General features: G+C 37.6%; 1 protein-coding gene across 2 annotated transcripts in view; it reads left to right on the top strand.

Annotated features, from left to right (window-relative positions):
• Positions 1 to 236: 236 nt before the first annotated feature.
• Positions 237 to 24,230, top strand: part of LOC106071946 (CD9 antigen-like) — a 58,519-nt gene continuing 34,525 nt past the window's right edge. The window contains exon 1 of one of the 2 annotated variants that reach the window (XM_056043271.1): positions 237 to 545. In XM_056043271.1, coding sequence (XP_055899246.1) covers positions 480 to 545 — 66 coding nt within the window. In that variant the 5' untranslated portion in view covers positions 237 to 479. The remainder of the gene's footprint in view (positions 546 to 24,230) is intronic. The other variant, XM_056043270.1, reaches the window with a different exon arrangement.

Below are 24,230 nucleotides of genomic sequence, written 5' to 3'. Positions count from 1 at the left end.
AAAGGATGTGCATCTCGCTGAATTTCACTAGTTCTTTACATTGTTGATCTCCACCTGTGATGCAAGTAATTAAATTTATCTCAGAATTAACACATAAACTCTTTATTATAAATAATGTGTGTGTGTGTTGTGTTTGTGTGTGTGTGTGTGAGAGTATTGGAGCGAATGGCGAAGGAAGCTAAGAATAACAAACTTGTACCGGTAGTGAAATGTGCGAGAGTTAGCGTCCTTGTGTGTCTTCCGATTGGTTGGCCTCAAAGCAGAAGACGACAACAATTCTATTTCTAGGTTAAACTCGGGCTACATTGAAAGCTAAGCGTTATACCCACTTTTAAAACTAGTGTGTAGGCCTATCAGAAACAAAACGTAAGGTTGTGGATATATTCTAATCGATCAATTATTGTGATCATTTTTTTTCGTCCAGTGAAGTAATTTTTTTTTCTTTTGTGCTCGGATTATAATAACAGTTGTCCACGAAGATGGCTTTGGGAAGCTGCTATACCTGTGTCAAGTATCTTATGTTCGCCTTCAACTTCATCTTCTGGGTAAGTTAATCGAACAAAAAAGGCGGGTCGCTGGTCCATCTATTAATCTAATATGATCTATCGGGCGAAGAGAGTCAGTATAGCTGACCTTGTGTCAATCGGTTGTCCTTTGTGTACACGTGTGTGCTACATGGGGTCACCTGTGTTAAAAACAAAAATCTAGATCTAGAATCTAGTCATAGACCCTGGCCTGAGTAAAGGGTTTGTAAGGTAAATTCTAAGATAAATATTATAAATAGTTAATAGGGGATTCCCCCTCCCACTTATTCAGTTATATCGTGAGATCACGCATACATTGCCTTATCAGAAAAGTTTCTCCATTGTGAGGCTTGTGTGTGTTACTGTGTATGTCTACTTTAGACTATATTTACATTGCCAATTCAAGCGTGCTTACTTAAACGTGTAGAATTATTACTGCCTTGGGAACCGAGTGATCTGTGTCAAGATTACTTGTTGAAAGAAAAAAAAAGTGTTATCGGCGAAGAGGGCTTTCCAAAGGAAAATAGAATAACTCCGAGGCCCGGGAAAATAGAATAAATCCGAGGCCCGGGAAAAATAGAATAACTCCGAGGCTCATATCAAGGGCTAGAACGGCCTGCCGCCTGAGTGACATTACGTGTTAACACACCATTGTCGTGCATTGTTGTCTTTAGCGGGCGTGTATGGCCTAGACTCTGGTATGTTATGGTTAACTGGTTCGGCGGGTTGTTACCGCCATCATTCCCTCGAGAATGCTATTTGAACGCATGTCAGCCAGTGTGTGCGTGCGAGTGTTTGCAAGCGCCAAGTGTTCATGTATGAAAGGTAACAGTGCAACTGTAGGTAAGAAGGGGGAGGGGATGCTGTTGCTAGGAGACGTGAAGTGTAGTTGGAACTGGTGAAAAGTTCGTGCTAAATGGCAACTTGAGTCGTGAAAGTGAGTACGCGGATAAATTACTGAATGTCTCGCAGATGAGATTCTAGAGTGCAAATTACCCAGTAAAACTTCCGCCAGCTAATTTGCACAGAAAGCATGATAATCATATACAAAATGAAGGCCCCACCCCTTTTTTTTTGTTTCAATGTTTTGTAATCTTATACAAAATGAAGCCCCCACCCCCCTTTTCCTTTTTTATAGTTCTGTGTTCTCGATATCATGACTGAAAATAAAACACATTTTTTTTTTTACTTTAAATTAGTTAGTTAAAAGACTTTACTTTGGAAAAAAATTTTCAAAATTCTAAATCTAGATTTGCTTATAAGATCTATATATTTACGATGTCGTCCATATGCTATGACAAATTCATATACAAGTGCTCTTTCTTCCCTAGCACCATTAGTGCATGGATCGGGTTGCCTGAATCAGCCAAGGAAACCAATGAGCTGTCAGAGCTTAAGTCTCTGAATGACTCTATTAAAGCAGAGTAGGGAGTAATGTTCTTCTTTAAAGGCACGTCTATTAGTTTACATATTGCTTATGTTCAAATAGTCTACATGTGATGAAAGTGAAAGCTCTATACTTTTCTTGGTAACTTTTTTTTCCCTATCTAAGCGTGCTCACTTTGGATTGAACCTTGAAAAATTACTTTCGATTGGTGACTTCATATTAATAATTTAGTTAAACTTGCTGATGTTACAGAAACAGCTGATCTTTACATCATCTGACCTATAGAACACAAGGTCTGGAAGAGGAACTTTACTTTTTTTTTTGTTATCCTCTATAGATCCAATGTCATTTTTTTTTTATTTCTTTCATTTTTATAAAATTTCAACTTGATTTAAATAAAGTTTAATATCACTTCTCTTGGTGCTAAGACTTTTGATGCAAAATCACGATGTAAATGTTTATTCAGTAAATTATTATTTTATTAAAATCACCATCACGTTATCTTCTTACAGATTCTTAAGTTTGTTAAAGCGTAGAAAGTTTATCTACTGTTTGATCAGTGCATTATTGGTGTTCAATAATACTTGATTTTAATAAGACATTTCTGTGCAGATTCATAAGTTAAAAGCTGTCCCGCTCACTTCTTTATCTTCTATGATTAAGTGTTGAAAGTTATTTCCTTTTTTAATTTTTCTTTTACCCATTTAGATCTAGGTAGCATTTATTGTAGATGAAAAAAAAAAAGTAAGACTTTGTATTGGGACATGTATTTATCTTTACAACGTATTGCTCAGGAGACTCCAAAGAAGGATCTTATCATAATCCATGAGTTTATTTTGATGTATGTGTCATTCAGTCTCACGGCAACGATTGTTTGAGGAGAGTGCGACATTGAGGGACCTCACATGGGTGTTGGTCTATAAGCTCCGGTAGGCGCTCAGTGCCTACATGCGTGTACCTTCACTGTTAGCTGATGCTGAAATGTGTCCCCCCCCCCCCCCACGTAACGCACACTATGTCACATCCCTGAGTCCACCCAACTCTAATGGGTACCCAACTTACTTTGGAGAAAGTCAAGGCGTTTGGTCGTTGTGCTGACCATATGAAACCCTTGTTAACCTTCGGCCATAGAAACGTAGAGCTTTATATGATAAATACTTTACAGTAGCTAGTTGGACATAAGCCTATCGGCAGGATAAAAAAAAAAAGATAACATGTCTATTACCGTTAGCTGTTGATAATTTATCAATAACATCACTAGCTTTTTCCTTTGAAAATCACTCAATCTCTTGCCATTAACATTGACATTTTTCATGTCCGAAAATATTTTATTTGACAAACACGGTAGATCTAATGATGAAGTTGAAATATTGATTTTGTTTGTGTGTGTTCAAGCAAGTTTAAATAATAAAACGATTTCCCAAACATGTATATAGACATTGTGATCTGTTGTGCAAATTGGCACAAGCTTTGTTAATTTTTCTGGGTGTATATTTACTGGCCAATGTTTTCATACCTATTGTGTTGTTGTTTTTTTCCCACAGCGTTTTATTCTCGATAAAACTGTAAAATATCTGTTTTAAAATCTCATTCGAAGCCATATTGCTTTAAAAATCTCATTCGAAGTCATGTTGCTTTTCTTTTCTTTCTGTCTCTTGCTCATCAATTAGCTGTTCTTTTTTTATGGTTGTTTTATTAAATAGATATTTATCATCTAAGGCGGAGAATTCTTAAAGGATTAAAGGGCACAAAATGGCTTAAAGTGCGCCCCTTGTGCCATATATCATAATCTATGGCGTAAAAACTATAAATAGCTAGTTATTTGGCGTATCCGGTGCACAGAATAAAGAAAGGAAGTGCTGATAAGCTATGTCTTTTACAAGTTGTTATAATATTTGGGCACTTTTTAGCACTGCAGAATTCAAATCTCTTCTTTTTTGTTGCACATTTCTTTTTTCTTTTTTTTTTTTTCAAATTTAGTTGGCAACATTGTTCAGTTTAGCGTCCTTGACATTGTTCAGTTCATCGGGAAAATCCGCCTATAAATTACATGCACTTTTGTGCTTGACTCTTCGTCCTTCCATTCAGTCACCAGCTATTTGAAGTATGGCTGCTCTTTTCTACAAGTTGATTACAGTAACCTAACTAGTTTCTTTCTAGCTGTCATCAGCACATCCCATTCTCACCTTCAATCTCAGCTATACCCTGCGCTACAACATAATCCAGGCGAGAGTGATTGCATGTGGTCTTCTGTTAGGCAGCTCGTGGTTACTACGACCTGGCATCGATACAAACCGGCAACAGAACAACAAAACGAAAACAAAAACAACCTTTGTTACACGGGCCCGATCAATCCGTCTCACAGAGCTTACGTCTCTCTTGTGGTCAGCTGGGCATCACGACAGCTTCCCTCGGTTCCTGCCACTCCGTCCTACCCTCTTTGCCATGTTTCTCTTTCATTGCCACCCTCCTCTTCTTTCCCATCTAATCACCCCCCCTCCTCCATTCTCTCCATTGATTTCATCAGAATGATGTATTTATTCACGATTTATGTTCGGTGAGCGACCCGTCATGCCCCACGGAAATCTCTCCAATACTTTAGCGGTTCTCAATCTCATCAATCTAAAACAGTGTTTCTCAAACTTTTTTGTCTGGCGGCACAGTAAAAAAACTACAAAAATTTCGCGGCACACCAGTCAAATCAACAGTTGTTTTACAATAAAAAGAAAAAAAAGATTTTACCTATTTTTAAGTACTACATTTAATGTGAAGGGTGTGCCTGTTTTGAGAACAAATGCAATCTAATCAAGACTCCAAAGTCAACAAACAAACTCGCAATTCATCGTCTATTGTAAGAAGTCTCTCTTTTCTTAGATTTAATTTCAGTTAGTGCTGAAAATCCAAACTCACAAAACCATGAAGATGCAAATGGAAGAATTATTTTGATTGCTTTTAAACTGATTGCAGGATATAACTTGTTGATTGAAATCCAAAACACATCCAGGCTTTTCTCGGCAAAACTTGACTTAAGAACTGCATCGTTTTTTAAATCAATGAGCTGCTCTGCTTCTTCAGTTGTCAGATTTGTAGCTTCATTGTTTCCAAATGGATAGCTGACCCATCCATACTCATTACTTCCAACTGTTGGTAAGTAATGCTGCAATGCCGACTGCAGATGTGTCAAAGTGTCCAGAATTTCGGGGGTGATTTCTTAGTTTGAAGTACATTCATTGTAAATAGGAAAGCAGTCGAAGACTCCTTTCGAGGTCTTACTTTGCCACAAAGGTAATTTTTCACCAAATGACTTTAGTTTTGAGGATGCTGAGATGATGGTTTCCGATGGTCCTTGAAGACTTAAATTCAATTAATTTAATTCGTCAAATAAATCAGAGAGAAATGTCACCTTAACCCGCCAGATCTCGTCATGAATAGAAGATCCATTTTTTTTTTCAGCCTCCAAGAATGAAATCAGGTCAGCCTTGAGTTGGACGACATCCTTTAATACTTTTCCCCTGGAGAGCCAACGAACGTTGGTGTGATACAGGAGACATTAGTAGTCTGAATCCATTGCTTCACAAAGCTCTGAGGAAAGTCAGAATGCAAGCGGTCGAGATTTGAGGAAATTTACAACTTCAATCACTTGATCCAGAACAGACATCAAATATTTGAAGGCAAGAGCTTCTCTGTGGATCATGCAGTGAACAACTAATACATTTGGATTTTCTTGACGCACAAGAGTGATACATCCCTTTCTATTTCCCTGCATGGAAGGACAGCCATCGGTGGAAACGCTGACACAGTTTTTCCACTGTAGTTTGAATAGCAAAATGCTTTCGTTCACCACTTTGAAAATATCTTCGCCTTTGGTCGTAGTTGGTAAGTCTTTTCAAAATAAGAATTCGTTGACACATTTTTCATCCTTTATGAACCGAATAAAAGCTAGCAGCTGGGCTTTGCCGCTAACGTCAGTGGATTCATTAACTTGAAGAGACCACATCACAGACACTTCATCGTCAGTCACGTCAAAGTGTTCGCAGATTTGATCTTGTAAATCTGAAGATAAATCTTCAATTCTGCGCGAGATAGTATCATTTGACAAAGGAAATTTTTTAACTTTTTCGGCGGCATCGGGTCCAAGGATACTTTCAATTACTATTGCTAAAGCTGGTGCAATGACTGATTCAGCCTCTGTATGTGCTTTCTTGCGTTTTGCTAATAACTGAGCAACCTTATAATTTGCAGTCAATCCCTTTTCTGGCAGCTTTAGGTACTTCGTAAGTTTCTTAGATTGTTTATTTTGTTGAGCGTTGATGTTTTCAAAGAATTTCTTCGGTTGCGCTTTTACAGCTGGATATTTTGTTTCCAAGTGTCTCTTTAATTTGCTTTTAAGTTGCATTTTAGATCAGACAGAATTGCAATGTAGAATCTTCAGGTCCAGAAGATATGAAACTATATTCGATGTAATCTTCTTTGTACCTTCGTTTGGTTCTCTGCTTTTCATTTAACGCTTTCGCAGTTTCATTCTTGCTAATGTATTTCTTCATGGATAACAATGAATAAGGGTTATTGATAATTTGTTATTATTAGCATACACCTAACCAATTTACATGAAACACATCGCTTATTATTATCGTTGCCAATTCAAGAACTGTGCGTCTGCTAAGGCGGCCTACATTTGAGTCATTATAATAATATATGTATAGTGGACAATTCCATAGCCTGAATAGCTAACACCCCTTTCCGTCATAATGGAAAGATCCACTACTACTACTGGTCATTGCAAGTGGGGATGTCATCGCAACGTAAAATAAAAATTTAGAAGTAGGCAGACCTGCGTAACGCTGCACGTGTGGCGTTCTGAAAACTCCCGCGGCACACCTGCAAATCTTCGGCGGCACACTAGTGTGCCGCGGCACACAGTTTGAGAAACACTGATCTAAAAGATACCGTGAAGTCAACGTAATTTTCATTTGTAGGAGGTACGATAGTCTTAAGACTATCCGGTTTAGATCCCAACTCCTTTACTACGTAAGTCTTCCATCTTGACATTACGATATTCATAACATCTCTGTTGTGATGTGGGTTATTAGTTAAGTGGAAAAAATGGGCGTTCCTAGTTTGACATCCTAGTTACTTATCATTGTTATAAACCTTTGTTCGCAGACCTGGCGGAATTCTGTTTTGAATGTCCCGCCTAAATTTAGAACTATGATCTAGAGCTCTGTGCTGTACGTGGCTTTCAGACGTACTTTTAGAAATAAAACGTTTAAGCACAAACCTCGTTCAGGTCTGTAGGCATAGACAACTAGCGGGGTTCGAACCCGAGACGATTCTCCGTAGAGCAAACCACACGGATAGTCATCCATTAATTTAAAAAACCGTATTTATTAGATCCCTCTTTGTGTGCTTCTCTTTCAATGATTCATAACTTTAATCACTTTAAAAAAAAAATCTAAAACAAGTTGTTGTTTTTCTAGACAAAGGCTCAACCACTTTCAAGTCTAAATATATAGAAACGAGAAAAACAATTGTGTTTGAACCAATGTAAACTCATGTTTCATGTTTTAATTAGGCCAGTTATTTATAACTCTCAATTTATCTTCCATCGCTGCGTTACATCTTAATAAGTACTTGACAGGTTTAGTTGTAAATACATTACGTGATATATTTTGTTCTTGTTCATTTATTTTTACGGCCATTTTTTTTTTTTTTTTGTTTGTTTCATTTAACGTTGAAAAGCTTTGGCAGTAATCGTCCTTACCTTACGCAGGAGTTGCTCTGATTATAATTTGTATATTTTCTACGTGTTTCAGATGTTCCTTCAGAGTCAAAACCTGCGACAGTCCAGTCCTTATACCGCATGACTGGTCAGTGGGGGGAATTCACTCTTTGCATCCCCTCCCCGCCTTCCTGAGATATAAATAGACTAAAAACTGCCCAGCTTGCTTTTGCATTGTTCAAAGTTTTACTGATGGGCTTATAACAGTGGCGTCAGAGCACCCCTCCCCCCCCCCCCCCACCAAAAAAAAAATCCCATAATTACAGCATATCCCCTAGAATGCATAGATAGTTGTCCAGAGACCGAATAGGATCTTCTGTTGTTGTTTTTTTTTGGTGGTGTACACATATGATCGTATGTTGTTGCACTGATTATATATGGGAAAAAAAGTTAATACTATGTAAACCAACCAGAAACAAATGAACATAAACAATGGACCCACCCAGAGAGTTTCTCGCGAGTGTTGTCTATGTAATCTGCGTGTCCGCCTACAGGTCTGGGCGTGTTTGATATCGCTGACAATGGGACCTGTGTGATATGGTTGGGATATAATTATGTGGTTCGTTATCACTTTTACTTAGTGTGTGTGTGTGTTTGTCTGGGCTTGTACAGTGTGTTTGTCTGGGGGTGTACGGCGATAGAGGTTAGGAATGTGACCAAAGCGTTTACGCGGAAAAAAAATCTTGCAAATTCATAGAATAACTCACTGGTCGTGTGTTGTTTGTACTCTGGATTGTCTATGTAAACAAAGAAAAAATACTTAACTGATGCAGGGGTGAATAATTGTATAGAATAATACAATATAATGACATATATATACAGGGCTTTTTTTTTTGTGACGGTACGCACCGGTACGGCACCTTTTTCAATGTGGAGAAAAATGATGACTTTTCTTGTATTTTCACGTTTATTATTAATTTATTAGTAGTTAAAAGTTAGGCAATCCATCACTGAGTACCGGCACCTATTTTTTTTACAAAAAAAAAAAAAAGCCCAGCAGAGTTTCGTATATACTTAAGTCAACTTTGCGATACTATGTACTTGGAATCGCGCTGTCGTCATCCCGTTACAGAGTTTCATATATTTATGTCAATTGTACAATCGCTTGCCATGCAGTAAAGGTTCAATGTGAAGTAAATAGTGAAAAGTTGAAACAAGAAGTGAAATAGCTGACTTGGCTGCAGTCACATCTTTAAGAGAAACATTTCAGATGTCTTCTGCTGTTTCTTCAGCCACTTTCGTCACTCGGTACCGTCGAGTTTGAGCCCCTCTGTTATACTCTGACGTCTTGGCAGGATGGTTTGAGACTCTCTCCCAAAAGAACGCACGAACATAAAATAAAACTCTGAAGAGGCACGGATACATTTTGATCAGCATATCCTCTTTCTCTCTCTCTCTGTCTCTCTCTCTCTCTCTCTGTCGACTATTCATATAGAGTGCAGTTTCGTTCTTTTACTACTTTGAGGTCCAATTTAGTCTGTGTGTAACTAATTTCTGATTGATCTTCAACGAATTCGAGTCAATTATCTTTTCAGTACTGGCCTCCATCTTCGTTTAAGTTTCACTTTGTTTCATGTGCACTAACAGAAACCTGGAAAGCTTTTTTTTTTTCAAATCAGTTTTTTTTTTTAATCGATAATGATTTTGAGTTTCGGATTCATTTATAAATAAAGCCAACTGATCTGAAAACCTTTTTTTTTTTTTTTTTTTTCAATGTTAAGAAAGGGATGGGGCGATAAATACCCATAATTCAACAGTTATTTTATCTAACTGTAGCAGTCCAAACCCTCAAATAGTTCATAAACTTGTATTGACTAAACAATGGAGAGATGAATCAGTACAACAGTTCTTGTGTGTTGAAAATGTTACACTTGTGTGACGCACATCTAGGAATGAAAGTTTTCAAGTGCACTTTTGAAGAATGGGCGCGTTAATTTGACGAGGATAAGCTTAAGTGCATGTGTTTATAGATATAAGTGCATGTGTGAATAGGTATAAGTGGGATTAGATGGGAATCATTTTAAGGCCTTTTTTTTATCTTCTCTGCCTACTCAAAATGAAGTGTTGTAGACTTAGATTCCATGTGCGCGCGCAATTACACAATTTTATATACACTGAGTATTCTTTGTAGTTGTGTGTGTGTTTTAAGGAAGTTTAGTAAGTGTTTTTTACTAGTAAGCTTAAATGGTACGTTACGTAATACATGCGTCATAGCTGTTGGAACTTGATCTTTGGGCATAACAATCACACCTCTACGTCTAGCCCATCTCAGCCTACATATTCACCCTCAGTGACCCGGCTCGGTAAATAACTGCGCAACATTTTAGAGTCAAATTTACATATATTATAATAGTAATAAAAATTTGTCGGTTGAATTTCTAAACTTTACTTAATCCCACTATACTAGTTTAGAAATAATTATATTTTGTGTTTGCCATTCCTCTTAAAGAATGCTTTTTGAAATAATGGGAAAAAATGCTTTGATTTTGATTAATGAAATATTTACAGTGCAGCCTCGATCATTCATATGGTTTTAAGTTTCTCTCTTGCATATATATATATATATATATATGCAATCCTGATAATGACCATTACAATTTGGCTAAGTATTTCAAATGTTTCCGTGTTGGTGTAACGTAATCTAAAATTCAGGATTAGAACCGTTGGTCTGGATACATATTTGTGTGATGCAAACACAGTGTTAGAACTTAACCTATTCCAGTAGGCCTTTCCCGTGTTAGCGAAGGTAAATAGTTGCAAAATAGATGCATAGCTAAATTTAGTATCACCCCTCGCTGAAAGAACGATGGAGTAAATGTCGCCTATCCCTGCCTGTGGTTTGCCTTGAGGGATGAGCTATCAGCATCAACCTGTTATCGTAAGCTGTACGGGTCTGACACCTGCTCACACTATCGGCGGTAATACTGGTTTATGTACAAATGTTTGTAATACTGGTTTGTGTACAAATGTTTGTAATACTGGTTTATGTACAAATGTTTGTTCTTTTTTTTCATTGTATAGTAGAAAAAGGGAGAGGTCTTTATTAACCCTTAAAGTGCTGGGCTTTTTTTTTTTTTTTTTTTTTACAAGAGTGCTTATAAAATGGAATTACAATTTTAGTGTTTAAAGGCTAGACTACCACACGCATCAAAAGGGTTAACCCCGAGGGACTTACGCTCGAGACCAATAGAAAATGTGATGCTGGCGATAGGCTCCAAAAAACAACAACACTTAAATGTTTACCTGTATATTAGATCTAATTGTTAACAAAATAAATTCTTTCGCGCTTGTGAATATTAAGTCCTGAGTGTACTGAATGAAGGAAGCGCTACTATATGCATGACATTTTTTTTTTGGGGGGGGGGGGGTCTAATTTTATGACTTCATAACGACTGCTCTTAAGATTCGCACAAACCTTGGTCTTTTTTTTATTATTATTTATTGTGCCACCTCTCTTAGCACGGGTAAAACCTAAACCCGTGCTGCATTCGATCACTACGAGGATTGTTTCTGAAATAAATAATTAAATAATCAAATGAATAGACATCAGTTCAAGATCTAATTGTGTACTTCAGTGTTTCTCAAACCTTTTCTTTAACGGAATACTTCGCACATTCAGAGTATTGAGCGGAACACTTTGCTTATTTTTTAGAGATATTAATTCACGTCGCGGCCTACTAGTTAATTATTCCAGTAGTTCGAGGAACTTCTATTCAGGCCTCGCGGAACACAGTTTGGGAAACACTGGTGTCCCTTACAGAGAGTACAATTGACTCGACACTTAATGACGTGGGACTTTACTTGAAAGAAAACAAAAAAAAAAACTGTTTAGGTGGAAGAAGATTGCATACGAGTAGACTTTCATAGACACTTTTACAAAGTCAACGTAAAGGGTACTCGGGGAAAACAGGTTGAGAAACGTTGCTCTATCAAAACGAATCTGCTTGTCTCTGTTCTCTCGCCTTACTATCCGAACAAATAGCACTGAGTTCAATGGGCGACTTCCAAGCTGTATGTTTAGATATAACCTAACAGATACAATATTCAACTTTGATGATACTCTGAATACTACTTGAACCTTTTCGTATGCTCATGGTATGTATGATATACTAGGGAAGAGGGCATGTATAAAGAAAATGGTTAGACAATGTTTATCAACTTCCTGTCAAAGCCGCACGTGATAAAACACAATGGTTTTTTGTTTTATTCAATTTGTAAATTTCCGGCTTCCATTCATTCCTGTGTCATGGTAGAACGTTATGTTTAGTTTCGTGATCTTTTAGAAGTCTCGTTAGATGGGGCACAGAGCCTCCCCCCCCACCCCCACCCACCTAACTCAGGAGTGAGTGTCCAGTTCTTCTACATCTCAAAAATTTGGTACAGATTCCTATAGCTCCTTCTCTCCTATCAAAACGCCGTTTGTTCGCGAATGTGTAAGTGGAAATAACGATTTTAGTTTTGACATTACAGTGCCTAACACCGAGCTATATTCAGACATCCAGACAGTGATGGACAGGAAATTTCTTAAGCACAGACTGACCGATCTTCCTACTTGCGGATAATAATGTATTTGTACTGTTGACCAGTGTTTCCCCACACATTCACACTTAATTAATAAATTTATTTATTTAACTTTAAACCCATTTCCTCATAAAAGAAAACAAACACATGGTGACACCTCGTCACTAACACCATCACACTTACACGTAGTTCTGTGCCAACCTTTAAAGAAATGTTATAACAGGTTGTTCTCTTTAATTATCTCTAATTTTACTGGTGTATTTATCCTATTTTTGTTTACTTTATCCAGCTCGGTCTAATATAACTTAAAAGCCTACAAGTATAAATGTGTGCGCTGGGGGTGTGGGAGTGAGACCAAATCGGTAACGAGACTTCGAATGCCGAACTGTGCCGTCCCGAGTTCCATTCTTGGTAAAAGCCGGAATTTTTTTATTTTACGTTCATCAATTGGTACTTGGCTTCTGTTTATGCAGTCTATGAGAGATAATGTGGATTGTCATTTCACAAACTAAAATGTTAGTCATTGACGATATAAATGGTGGAACTAAAGCCGGCTAGGGAATTGATATGCAACTGCATGTATAGATATGAATCAAATCTAGACTGACTTGCTAGCTAACATTAGGGTTCTAAGATTGATTTCTAAGTTATAGTTGCATTTGGCGGGACGAACTTAGACCTAGAAACTCCTACACGTTTGTTTACAGTTTCAGTTAGACCATGGAAGCCTCTCTTGTATATACATGTCTAGTCTAGTGTGTGGTTCCTCTTGTTGTTTGTTTATTTAGGTGAACAGACTCTGCTAGAGTGCTATGGCGTTCAATGATAGGCGTGAAACACGTCTGCAAGCTAAAATGTGTATCAAACTGGTGAATTTGTACATCTAGACACACACTTTTTAATTTAGAAGTAAGAAAAAACAAAGGTTACAGGCAGATAAAAAGGCAGGTTTCAATATTTTCAGAAAGAACATCAGAATGAAATTCTATCAAAGACAAATGACAGAGAAGAATGGAGAAAGAAGGTTGACAGATCTTGCAGACCAAAGGAAAGGTGAAAGTGAATGTGAAGTTAGATGCAAACCTGGCCTAACTGATGTCTTATAATGAATATCTAATTGATCTGTTTTGCAAAGGGTCAATCTCTTATTCAAATCCTCAAGGAAAAAAAAAAACAGGCGTTCTATTTTGGCTGTGAGGCATTGCAGTTCACGCGATAATTTGAAAAACTACTTATTAATTGTTGTTTTAAATTATGTCCAACTTATATGCATACTAAATAGATTTTTTTCTCTTTAAAAAAAAAACCTTTTTTTGTGTGTAAATGTAGTAGTCAGTAGTTAGTATGACATAACTTACATAACTTAGCAATACAAATGTAATAAAAAAAATTTTTGACAAAGAATCTAAAACCATTTGCTGTTTATATGTTATAAATATGGCTGGCTAACGCTGCCAATTCTATAGAGCCTCCCGTGTTTGTTACTAATAATAATGAATAGTTGTAAAAGTGGTGTATTTTTATGAAAAATCTGCTTGCATTAAGTGATTTTAAAAAATTAGATTTTTCGCTTTTAGAAAAGAAAAAAAAAGTAGCAGTTGTATTAGAACTTTGAATGGTCTAAAATATTATGGTGTCAGATTTTCACTATCTTTTATAGTTTATGAGATCTGAACGGGACGGACAGACATTCCACACAAAACTAATAGCGTCTTTTCCCCTTTCGGGGGCCGCTAAAAATCTAAGCAATAAAAAAGACAAGAGTTCCACGTAGACTAACAATACATTTGCTTAGTGCTGTTGTACCAGATACTATATTGCACTATGCAAATTGATGGGCATTACCCTTGGCAGAAGTACTGGTCGATGTTAGTTTGTAATTCATATCGAGAATAAACAAGATGGGCCCACGGGGTATGACTGTAACACGTCACAGCGCGGTTTCAAATTAGTTTGTGTGATAGATAAAAAGAGTTGAAGCGATTCTTAGGAGACATGGGCATACAGTACTGCTTAAACTTGATTGAAGGTCTTAGAAGTCTGGATATTGAACAGGCATGGCGTGATCATTACGTTGAGAAATTCATATCATCGAGGAGCTGGAGGAAACGCGTGAAATTAGTCATTTCTTGAAAACAAAAATGGAAATCTACACTTTTACTTGTGTAGTCCTCCTTTTTTTTTATATTAAGCTTATAGCAATTCACTCTGTCTGTTTGGTAAAATGTTTCAACATGTTTTTTCTCGGATCAAGTTGAAACTTTGCAGTTATTCATTGTACCTGAGAAGACATGAATATTAAAAACATAAACCAATTAGTTAATTAATTATTGATGATTAATTATTTTGTTTGACATCGAAATAAGGGGAATAACTGCTACTTAATGAAAGATGTGGATGTATATATGAATTTAATCCCCGTATTCCCATTTGACACGTTTTTTCTACCACCTCACATTCTCGGATCAAGTTGAAATTTTGTATGATTATTGATTGTCGATGACAATACACGAATCAATTCAAAAATGTTTTATAATCTTTTTTTTTTCCTTTTGTTTGTTTTTCTTTGTTTCAAGATTATTAATTGATCTCTGGCTCTGTGGTTTCAAAACCAAAGTTGTACAATACCTGAAGCTAATCCACCATGCAATCTATTATTCTTTTATTTCTTTTGTTTGTTCCTGTACGTTTAAACTGGTTCATTATATTATTGAAATTACAATTATATTGTGAAGAAAATACAAGAAAGGGTGAGAGGGACACAGTGTAGAGAACATTAGGTTATCTTGACATTTTTATGTCACTGACCTAAGTGTTGACACATTTTTCTCACTAGTCCTAAAGACCATTAAACAGTTTTGCTTTGTTTTTTAATTCACGTACTGGCCTTGTTTAGTCCACGTAACCAGACTTACAACTCTTGTAACACAGCCAAGCCCAGGAACACTCTATGTCATGTATACCAGTGCATCTAGTTGGTTTTGGATGTTGCTTAATCATTACAAAAGAAAACATAATCGATGCGCTAATGCGGTTGTAAATGTTTTAATGGATCGATACTTGGTCTGACACTCTCCCTCACTCTCTCCCATGAGACAACATCTTAAGAGGTTCTCCAGCTGTCCCACTGACTCATCAGTGTGCTCTGTATAATTATGAGACGAGAGTGCTCTTTTTTTCGATGTTCGATTACCAGATCTAGATCTAAACATTGAATTATACGTTACATAGGTTAGGGTTGAAAAAAACAACTTTACTTCTTATAACTACTTTACAAAACAACACCTTGTTTCAACATTTAATTTTTTTTTTCACATTTTGTAGTGTTAAAAGATCTCCATGTCCAGTCTAGATATAATATATATAGGATTTCTTAAATGAATTCGGAAATCCCCGAAGACATATATCCAGATCTGTCTCTGGCAATGTCTGAAGCCTCCTCCCACCTGGAGTCCACTGTTCTGAGGTCCTCCATGAAGGTGTGGCGCCATGTTATACGAGGACGTCCCTGTTTGCGCTTTCCTCGTATTGGCCTCCATGTCATCGCAACTCTTGGTATGCGTAGTTCATTTTGTCGGAGAACATGCACCGCAAACCTCATGCAACGCTCTGTCACAACCTCACTAAGTGTTCGACTCCTAGTTCGGCATAGAATTTCCTTGATTGAGACCCGATCTGTGTAGGCCTAGATCTAGAATTCAATGAAAAAAAAAACCCAGTTATTAAAAGAAATAGTGGTGAATGCTTGTAAAAAAAAACAACATGGGCGTATTCCCGGCTTGTACATTTTAAAGTATTGTTTATTTCAAGAATGTGAATACAATTCTTACCATTCAGGTTTTCAAACATCTATAACGCCAATCCATCCAAATCGTGGTCCGCCTACAAGTTGGGAACTGACATTCTTTCAAGACCTATTCAATTTTTTTTTTAACTTACGCAAATGATACTTTATTAAAACTATTTGTAAGTTTTGTTAGATCTGACTTGTATTTCATTCTCGCCTAGAGTTAGTCTGTACATTTATAGTCCCATGTACAATTCCTTCAGATTCGTTCATTACTTTCTGGTCTGTCTGTACGCATTGGTTAATTAAAAGTAATTGTCGTCGAACAGTACACGAATGAGTGGATGAATTATTCATACCCAGCCGCCACGTTGACTCCATATCTATGTCAGTGAATAACTTCGCTTTACAAACGTGTTGTGACCATCTCATTTTAAGAGCAGAAGAATGGAGACATGACCCAGCGGCGTATTGTCATTTCAACATAAAGTATGACCCACGAGCTCAATAATTATAAACAATGAAAACATTCGTTTTAGATTACAGTAAGCTGGACATTATTATATAGATTTAATGAATACACCTGTAAAGCCATGCATATAATCAGCAAAAAAAAAAAAAAAAAGACACTGACATAGATATGGAGTCAACATTTCTTCATTTTAATTACAGCTCAGAAACGTTGGGGAGATCCTTACTTCTGCTGCACATTTTGACGTGTAACAAAGATATGACGTCACTTCATGTATTCGTTATATTGCTACTGCAGATCTTTTTTTTTTTTTTGTTAAAGTTTTTTGGGAATACAAGAAAGGGAGAGGGGGGGGGGGCGGATCAATGATTCCTTAGCAGCTGTTGATTCTTATCGTATGGCGCCCCATCCGAACGGAGATTGGGGTATCTTTGCTCGTAAAATAAATGTTTGTTAGTAATCATTAAGGAAAAAGCATGTAAGCTTTTTTTTTTTTAGCTGACATTGCTGTACCATTGAATAAGAAACACTTTTTACCAATGACAAATACAGGACCCACTGGTCACATGATTATGTCAGAGCCTACCATTTATAAAGGGGACCATGATGACTTAGTCGATGCATCAAGGTCAAAACTATCGCTTATTAAGTTGCTCATTACCATATTCAGCGTCAGGCGTGTCCAGTCGCTTTTCACTGGACAATGAACTTTATAAATGGACTGCAATGCCCTGGTCGTGATGTCTTGAGGTGAATGACTATATCCTCCCTTATTCGCATTATACGAAAACAAAAACAAAATAAAATAGGCAGAGCTTAATAGATATGAATATGAAGACATAGACGTATAGAGACATACGTGAGAGTGTGGTTTGTAATGATCCCCATACTCAAGACCCGACCAAAAACAAACAACTTAGTTCACACTACAAACATAATATCCAATGCCCGGCTTATTAAGTGGATCTTAGTCCATCGATAAAAGGAGGCAGTTACCAGTTGCTTGGAATATAGATGGCATTTTAGAACAAAAACATCTTCTGTGTTGACTACACGAGAGAAAAATGCTAATTTCTGTCATGTTTTATGCATGTGTTTTTTGTTCGGGGGTACTCTCCCCTTCTTATTCATGACAAAAGACATACAATCGAATCTGGTTATTCGGACCACCGCTTAATCTAAACTTTCACAAAATATAGGCCTACGTGTAATCGGACCAGCCGGTTATTGGGATCAATATGGTCGTACGATTATTCGGAATCGACAATGTTCAAGATCTAGTACACGAGACGGCCTACTTAAAAATTTAAGTCATTATATATTTTTTTTATCTCGGCTCTGAATGTGTAAACGTCCACGAATGTGTTCAAAATGTGTCTTGTTTGGTGTGCTTATAGGCCTACTGCCGCTTACTGTTCCTCCTTTTTCTACAGATTTAGCTACACACGTAGGCTATGCAGAGTCGTTCTTGGTGCGTCCCCCCCCCCCAACACTCTACCATGGAACTGTGTTCGTGTTAGATCTATGGCTATCAAGCGAGCGTTATCTCGAGAGCATGTCTAAAGTACCCGCTATCGGAAATCACAACGAAACGAGATCATTTCCTGTGTTGTCGGACAGTCACTTTTGTCCTCACTGTAATATCATTTTCTATAGTCCATGCTTCTCTGTTAGAACTCAGTGCTAGATTCAGTTGACGCTAGGTAACATACTATTAGACAGAATGTTCCTTTGAATGTTAAACAGTGGATCCTTGTTAAAATCCCCTCTCATGTTTTTCCTACCAAATGAACTTTTTTGTTTTACTAAGAGCTTATATTAACTCCGTCTATCTATCCGTCTGGGTGGAACCTATTACAGGTTATTCATTGTCGATAACAACACATGAATCATTAAAAAAATAATTAATTAGTTAATTAATTATTCGTAATTAATTAATTTTGTTTTATGTAGAAATGTACTAGGCTAAGGTGAGATATGCGTGGTGTATAGAATTAAGTCGTTCCGCAACAAAAAAAATAAAAAAAAATTAACATGACTATTTTAGCCTATAAAACCTTCAAATTTTATAAGTACTTGAATAGCTCAGTGACTAACGTGTCCGTTGTCCATCACGTGGGCTCGAGACTTCGAGCTCAAATTCAGACTCGAGCAACGTTTTTTTTTTTGTTTTTTTTTAACAATTTTTGAAAAGGCAGCTGGGAAAATTCTTCCTGATACGTCCACCACCTTTCCCAAATTTCCGATCGCACAAATTTATTATTGTTAGTTTAGAATTAGATCTATTACAAATTACATGATTGATTCAAAATAATTGAAGTGATTGCAGTCAATATAGTACAAGTCCACGAAGCTTTTATTTTATTAACATCATAAGTAACCTTTTTCTTGTAAACATTATTTACACTGACATGATGCAATTATCTCTTGGACTATATTCGATGTACCAAGTTCTCTTTTTCAAATTTTTTTTTCTTGAACCAACAAAACAATATTGTAGGTGACGTCAGTGGGTATTTTCTTTCTTTTTTCTTCCTTTTCTTCCTTTCTTTTTCGTTCTTTTCTTCCTTTCTTAATTCAGCACATAACTATGTAGTAATTCGTATATCTGGTTGACCTTGAATTATATTGACGTTCTAAACGAGGCACGTATTTTTTTTTTTTTTTACATTAAACTTTCCGCTCCGTCTGGGATATTAGCTTGATGTTTGTAAACTTAAGCAGATGCCAGGGCCGGACATCCTTGGCCTGCAATTCACGGAACGCACACGCGATCTGTGAGCACGCAAGAAACAGAAGATGTTCATTTGTTATCTAGCCTCCTGATTGAGGTCAGTTCAATTCATGAGAAATGGCTGGGATAAACTTTATTTCCTCCCTGCCCCACTATTATCGGTACCCCCTCCTCTCGGTATTATCCTCGTTACTCCCTCCAGCAATAATAACATGAAGACTGGAAATCTAGATCTTCCGGATCGATAAAGGAGCTGCTCTCCCACTCGAGGACGCCTCTCCATACTGAGATTTGCCGAGTTCACTACTGGCGGGGAAATTAGACTCATTGGAATGTACAGAAATAGTGAAATTTTCGTTGATGATTTGATTTTATGTTATTTTCAATTTCTTTGTTTTACCATTTTAAACAATTTTATCACGTTAAACCCAATACTTTGAAGAAATGAAAGCTGAGCTGGTTTGGTGAATATTGTAAGACATGACTCACTATCAAAAGTCATTCTTCAGGGAACAGTGGAGGGAGCACGAAAGAAATTGTCGTCCAAAGAAAAACAACGGCTGGATAACATAATAGAATGGACCGGTCTCTCCTCGGATATCCTGCTTAGAACACTTAATTTTAATGTTATATTTTATCTGTAGATTGAAGACAGGACCGCCCTCAGGCAGAGGCAAAGTAGGCAGTCGTCTACGGCCTCCGATTGGTGGAGCCTCGCACAAGACTCAATAAAAAAAAACATTTTATAGAAAACATTGTGAAACATGGATCCAATCTCAAATATACAGCTCCATGTCTACAAGCCTCTATGTCTACAAGCCTCTATGTCTACTAGCCTCTATGTCTACAAGCCTCTATGTCTACAAGCCTCCATGTCTACAAGCCTCCATGTCTACAAGCCTCTATGTCTACTAGCCTCTATGTCTACAAGCCTCTATGTCTACAAGCCTCTATGTCTACAAGCCTCCATGTCTACAAGCCTCTATGTCTACAAGCCTCCATGTCTACTAGCCTCTATGTCTACAAGCCTCTATGTCTACTAGCCTCTATGTCTACTAGCCTCCATGTCTACTAGCCTCTATGTCTACAAGCCTCTATGTCTACAAGCCTCTATGTCTACAAGCCTCTATGTCTACTAGCCTCTATGTCTACTAGCCTCTATGTCTACTAGCCTCCATGTCTACTAGCCTCTATGTCTACAAGCCTCTATGTCTACTAGCCTCTATGTCTACTAGCCTCCATGTCCTTGGATGGCTGCCTGGTCGTGCGGTTTGCGCGCTGGACTGTCGTTCGGATTTATCGACGGTCGAGGGTTCAAACCCTGCCCGCTCCCATCCCCCGTCGTCCTGCGGGAGGTTTGGACTAGGAAGTAAACTATCTTCAACTCTGAAGGAACATCCGAAACATGTAAAACATTTTACAAAACATTTTACAAACATGTCTACAAGCCTCTATGTCTACAAGCCTCTATGTCTACTAGCCTCTATGTCTACAAGCCTCTATGTCTACTAGCCTCTCTTTAAGTCTCTACAATGATTCAAGGCTTATTCACAAATGTTTAGATCTATTTGTTCGACTACATCTTTTAGAAGACCTTTGTTTCGTGAAATGTCGAAACGTTATTTCTAGTCTGGTGAACATGAATCGTCCACGAAGCACATTTGTGCTATTGTCGCATTTAATTCATTGCGTTTTGTTTTTTTTTTCATTTGGGGCCAAATACCAAAGGCCGACCGCGTGATTTGGAACATCGAGGTTGTCAATGTATAGCAGCATATAATTGTTAAAACACGCTGAATACACTTGAAGCCTCGCCTGACTTCACATGGTTATTATTGGGCTCTTACTGCTTCAACGTGTTTAAGTCACAGCGTCCATTTAATCTCTACTCTGACTGTTTCTTTCTTTTTTACATTTCCTCTCCTCAATTTGTTTTCCTTTTTTTTTTTTTAGCCATTTTGCCATATTTGCTTTCTCCCTTTTATTCTCTCGTTCAGTCCTCATTCTTTGAACGACGTCGATCGAACAAGGAAACAATGAAATCTATATCAAGTGTGAGTGCGTCTATCTCAGGTATACAGTGGCGTGCCACAACTCGTTCACTATCACCATGGCATCATGCCTGGGGCTGGCAGTTCAATATGCCACTGATCGATGTCCGCTTCTAATCACTGAGTGGGTATGAAGATGTGCGCTTACTTGGTATGGGCGTTTGTGTGTGAGCAATCAATGTCTCGAAACACTGCCACGATCGTCCCCTTTTTGTGAAAGTAGGTCGCCGTAAGGCCATTCACTATTCCAGTGAGTATTGAACCGTAATTTTTTTTTATTGATTAGGGGTTGGGGGTCACGATCGCAGGGCCGAAGGGTTCAGCAGTCCGTTTACACCAACAATAAATGAAGGACTTCTTCGCTAAGCCTGTTTCCGAGGCACTGACGAAGTGATTGTTCAGATGAGGTTTTGTGGTAGCCTTCATCGTGTGTACAATTGAATGTCCAGAAACACAGGCTGCATTTATCTTAGCAGTCAGCTGTCCACTAGATATTATACTGGATATTATACTAACAATGTCCCTCCTCAGAGTCTCAGAGCAACGCATGCTTTGGTCCCATTTCAAAGTCAAACCTTTCTAGTGGTGTTGGAAGAACTACAATTTTTTTTTTTAAAAAAGCTAACTTTATAAAACAAACGTGAATTATTAATTTCTACCAAGATCTTTTAGATGGCCGACAATAAGAACACAATGTGTCTGTTATGGATACTAAACCTTTTTAGCACAGGCCTATATATAAATGGTGTATAACATTAGATTCCTTTTAGTTAGTAATTTTGTTTGTTTTTATCCTGTCCTCCAGCTGTGGTAAAATATATAATACTCTGTAGATCTATATAATACTCTGTAGATCTATATAATACTCTGTAGATCTATATAATACTCTGTAGATCTATATAATACTCTGTAGATCTATATAATACTCTGTAGATCTATATAATACTCTGTAGATCTATATAATACTCTGTAGATCTATATAATACTCTGTAGATCTATATAATACTCTGTAGATCTATATAATACTCTGTAGATCCCTCCTCTAATTACAACTTATTTCTTGTATGCCCAGCCCACGTGACTGCTTGTTTTCCCTTGCAAAGTTCTACTCCTGTTTTCTTGATCTTATTCTTCAAACATTTAGCTTACTGGTAGCAAGACAATTTGTAAAATCGCCTAGATCTAGTACACATTGGCCTGGCGTTTTGTCTTATCGTCTGGGAATAATTTTCAACAATAAACACATCACTATCATTTACACCCCCCCCCCCCCCCAAAAAAAAAAACAACAACAACAACAACACTTTTTACAACGCTTATATTAACTCACTCTTTATCTTTTTTTTGTTGTTTCATCTTGTATGTTTCGATTTTCGCAATAGATTTTCGACCACTTCTGTACTTGATAACAACACATGAATCAATAATAATAAAAGAATCAACCAATTTGTTAATCAATTAGTCGCAATTAATTAATTTTGTTTTTATATATTGTTACAAATGAACAGTGATAGGTAGAGGTCAACGTATGACCCCGGCGAGATGACACAGCAGCGAGTGTCCTCTGGAATCTACATGTACAAACAAAGACAGGATGTGACGTGCCCTCACGTGTTGTTCCAGGGGACGAACAGATCTAAGTAGGGGGACAGTTACTAATGAACAGTGACAGATAGAGGTCACTACGTGTGACCCCAACTTGATGACACTGCAGCCGATGTTTTCTGGAATCTACATGTATAAACAAAGACAGGATGTGACGTTTCCTCACGTGTTATTTCAGAGGATACTAGCCGTGTTTGTGCAACTTTGGACAAGCGATTAGGGACTCTATATAAGCCAGAGAGTTAATGTTAAAGTCAGTCGTATGGAGTCGTATGGAGTCGTGAGTGAGCCGTTACAGTCGATACAGACTATGTAAGACGTGTGCGGCTCTGTGGAAGAGAAATGTGTACGACTCGATGCAAGTTAACTAGGGTAGAGTTAACTGGAGTGGACTACTGTCGTTAAAGTCTATACAGCGAACTACAGTGGACTTGAGCCGTTACAGTCGATACAGTCGATGTAAGACGTGTGCGGCTCTGATTCTGTAGACTTGAGTACGACTTGGTTCAGCTTTGGGAGACCTGGAGCGACACTGGGAAGTGTGTTGTTGGTCTGTTCTGTGGAATACGGCTCGATGCAAGTTGAGAAGAGAGGAATTGCAACGAAGTGAAGAGATGCAGTGCAACGAAGTATAGCTAACTGTAAACTGACAGATATTGTACAGTCTTCTACGCTACATGTTACAGTAATGTTAGATTTAATAGTCATTAAAGTTATATGAAGCTGAAAGTTGAGTCGTCAAGTTCTTTGCAGTGTTTTTATTTGTGTGTCTACTAGTACATTTAGCCAGAAGATTCAGAAATACGTAACAATTGGTGTCAGAAGTGGGATCTTTCTGGCTAGGATGTATTCCACCAAACTTCTTAATGAACTTGACATGAAAGAACTTAGACAAGAGCTTCGAGAAAGAGGTCTACAGCTTAACGGAAATAAGGAAACGCTAACAGCACGTCTCAGACAAGCCCTGTTGGAGGAAGATGAGAATCCAGACACTTGCCAATTTGAAATCAAACCTAATACGATGGAGCTCCTGAGAACTTTGCAATACAAAATGAACTCGGTGAAAGAGAGCATTAAAGAGATAGAATCAGAAATCAACACCAGATTTTCTTCATTTAACCAGTTGATTAAAGTCATGAATGAGAATGAACAAATAGCTACCACGCCCAACAAGACTGAAGAACAAACAGATACAATAAAAGATCAAACGAGAATCGTGATGAACCAGCTACTGAACACTCAGCAGTATCAGATTGAGTCGACAGATGAAAGAACTACACCATTGATGAACAGCGAACAATTGTCCAACCAAGAATGTGGCGATACAGACAATTACGATAGGGATGCTGGTGATGGTTGTGCTGTCTGTG

The sequence above is a fragment of the Biomphalaria glabrata genome, chromosome 10 (assembly GCF_947242115.1).
Source record: "Biomphalaria glabrata chromosome 10, xgBioGlab47.1, whole genome shotgun sequence".
NCBI classification, from domain to species: Eukaryota; Metazoa; Mollusca; class Gastropoda; family Planorbidae; genus Biomphalaria; species Biomphalaria glabrata.
The sequence above is the reverse complement of the archived record's forward strand: the minus strand, read 5'-3'. Positions and strand labels throughout refer to the sequence as shown.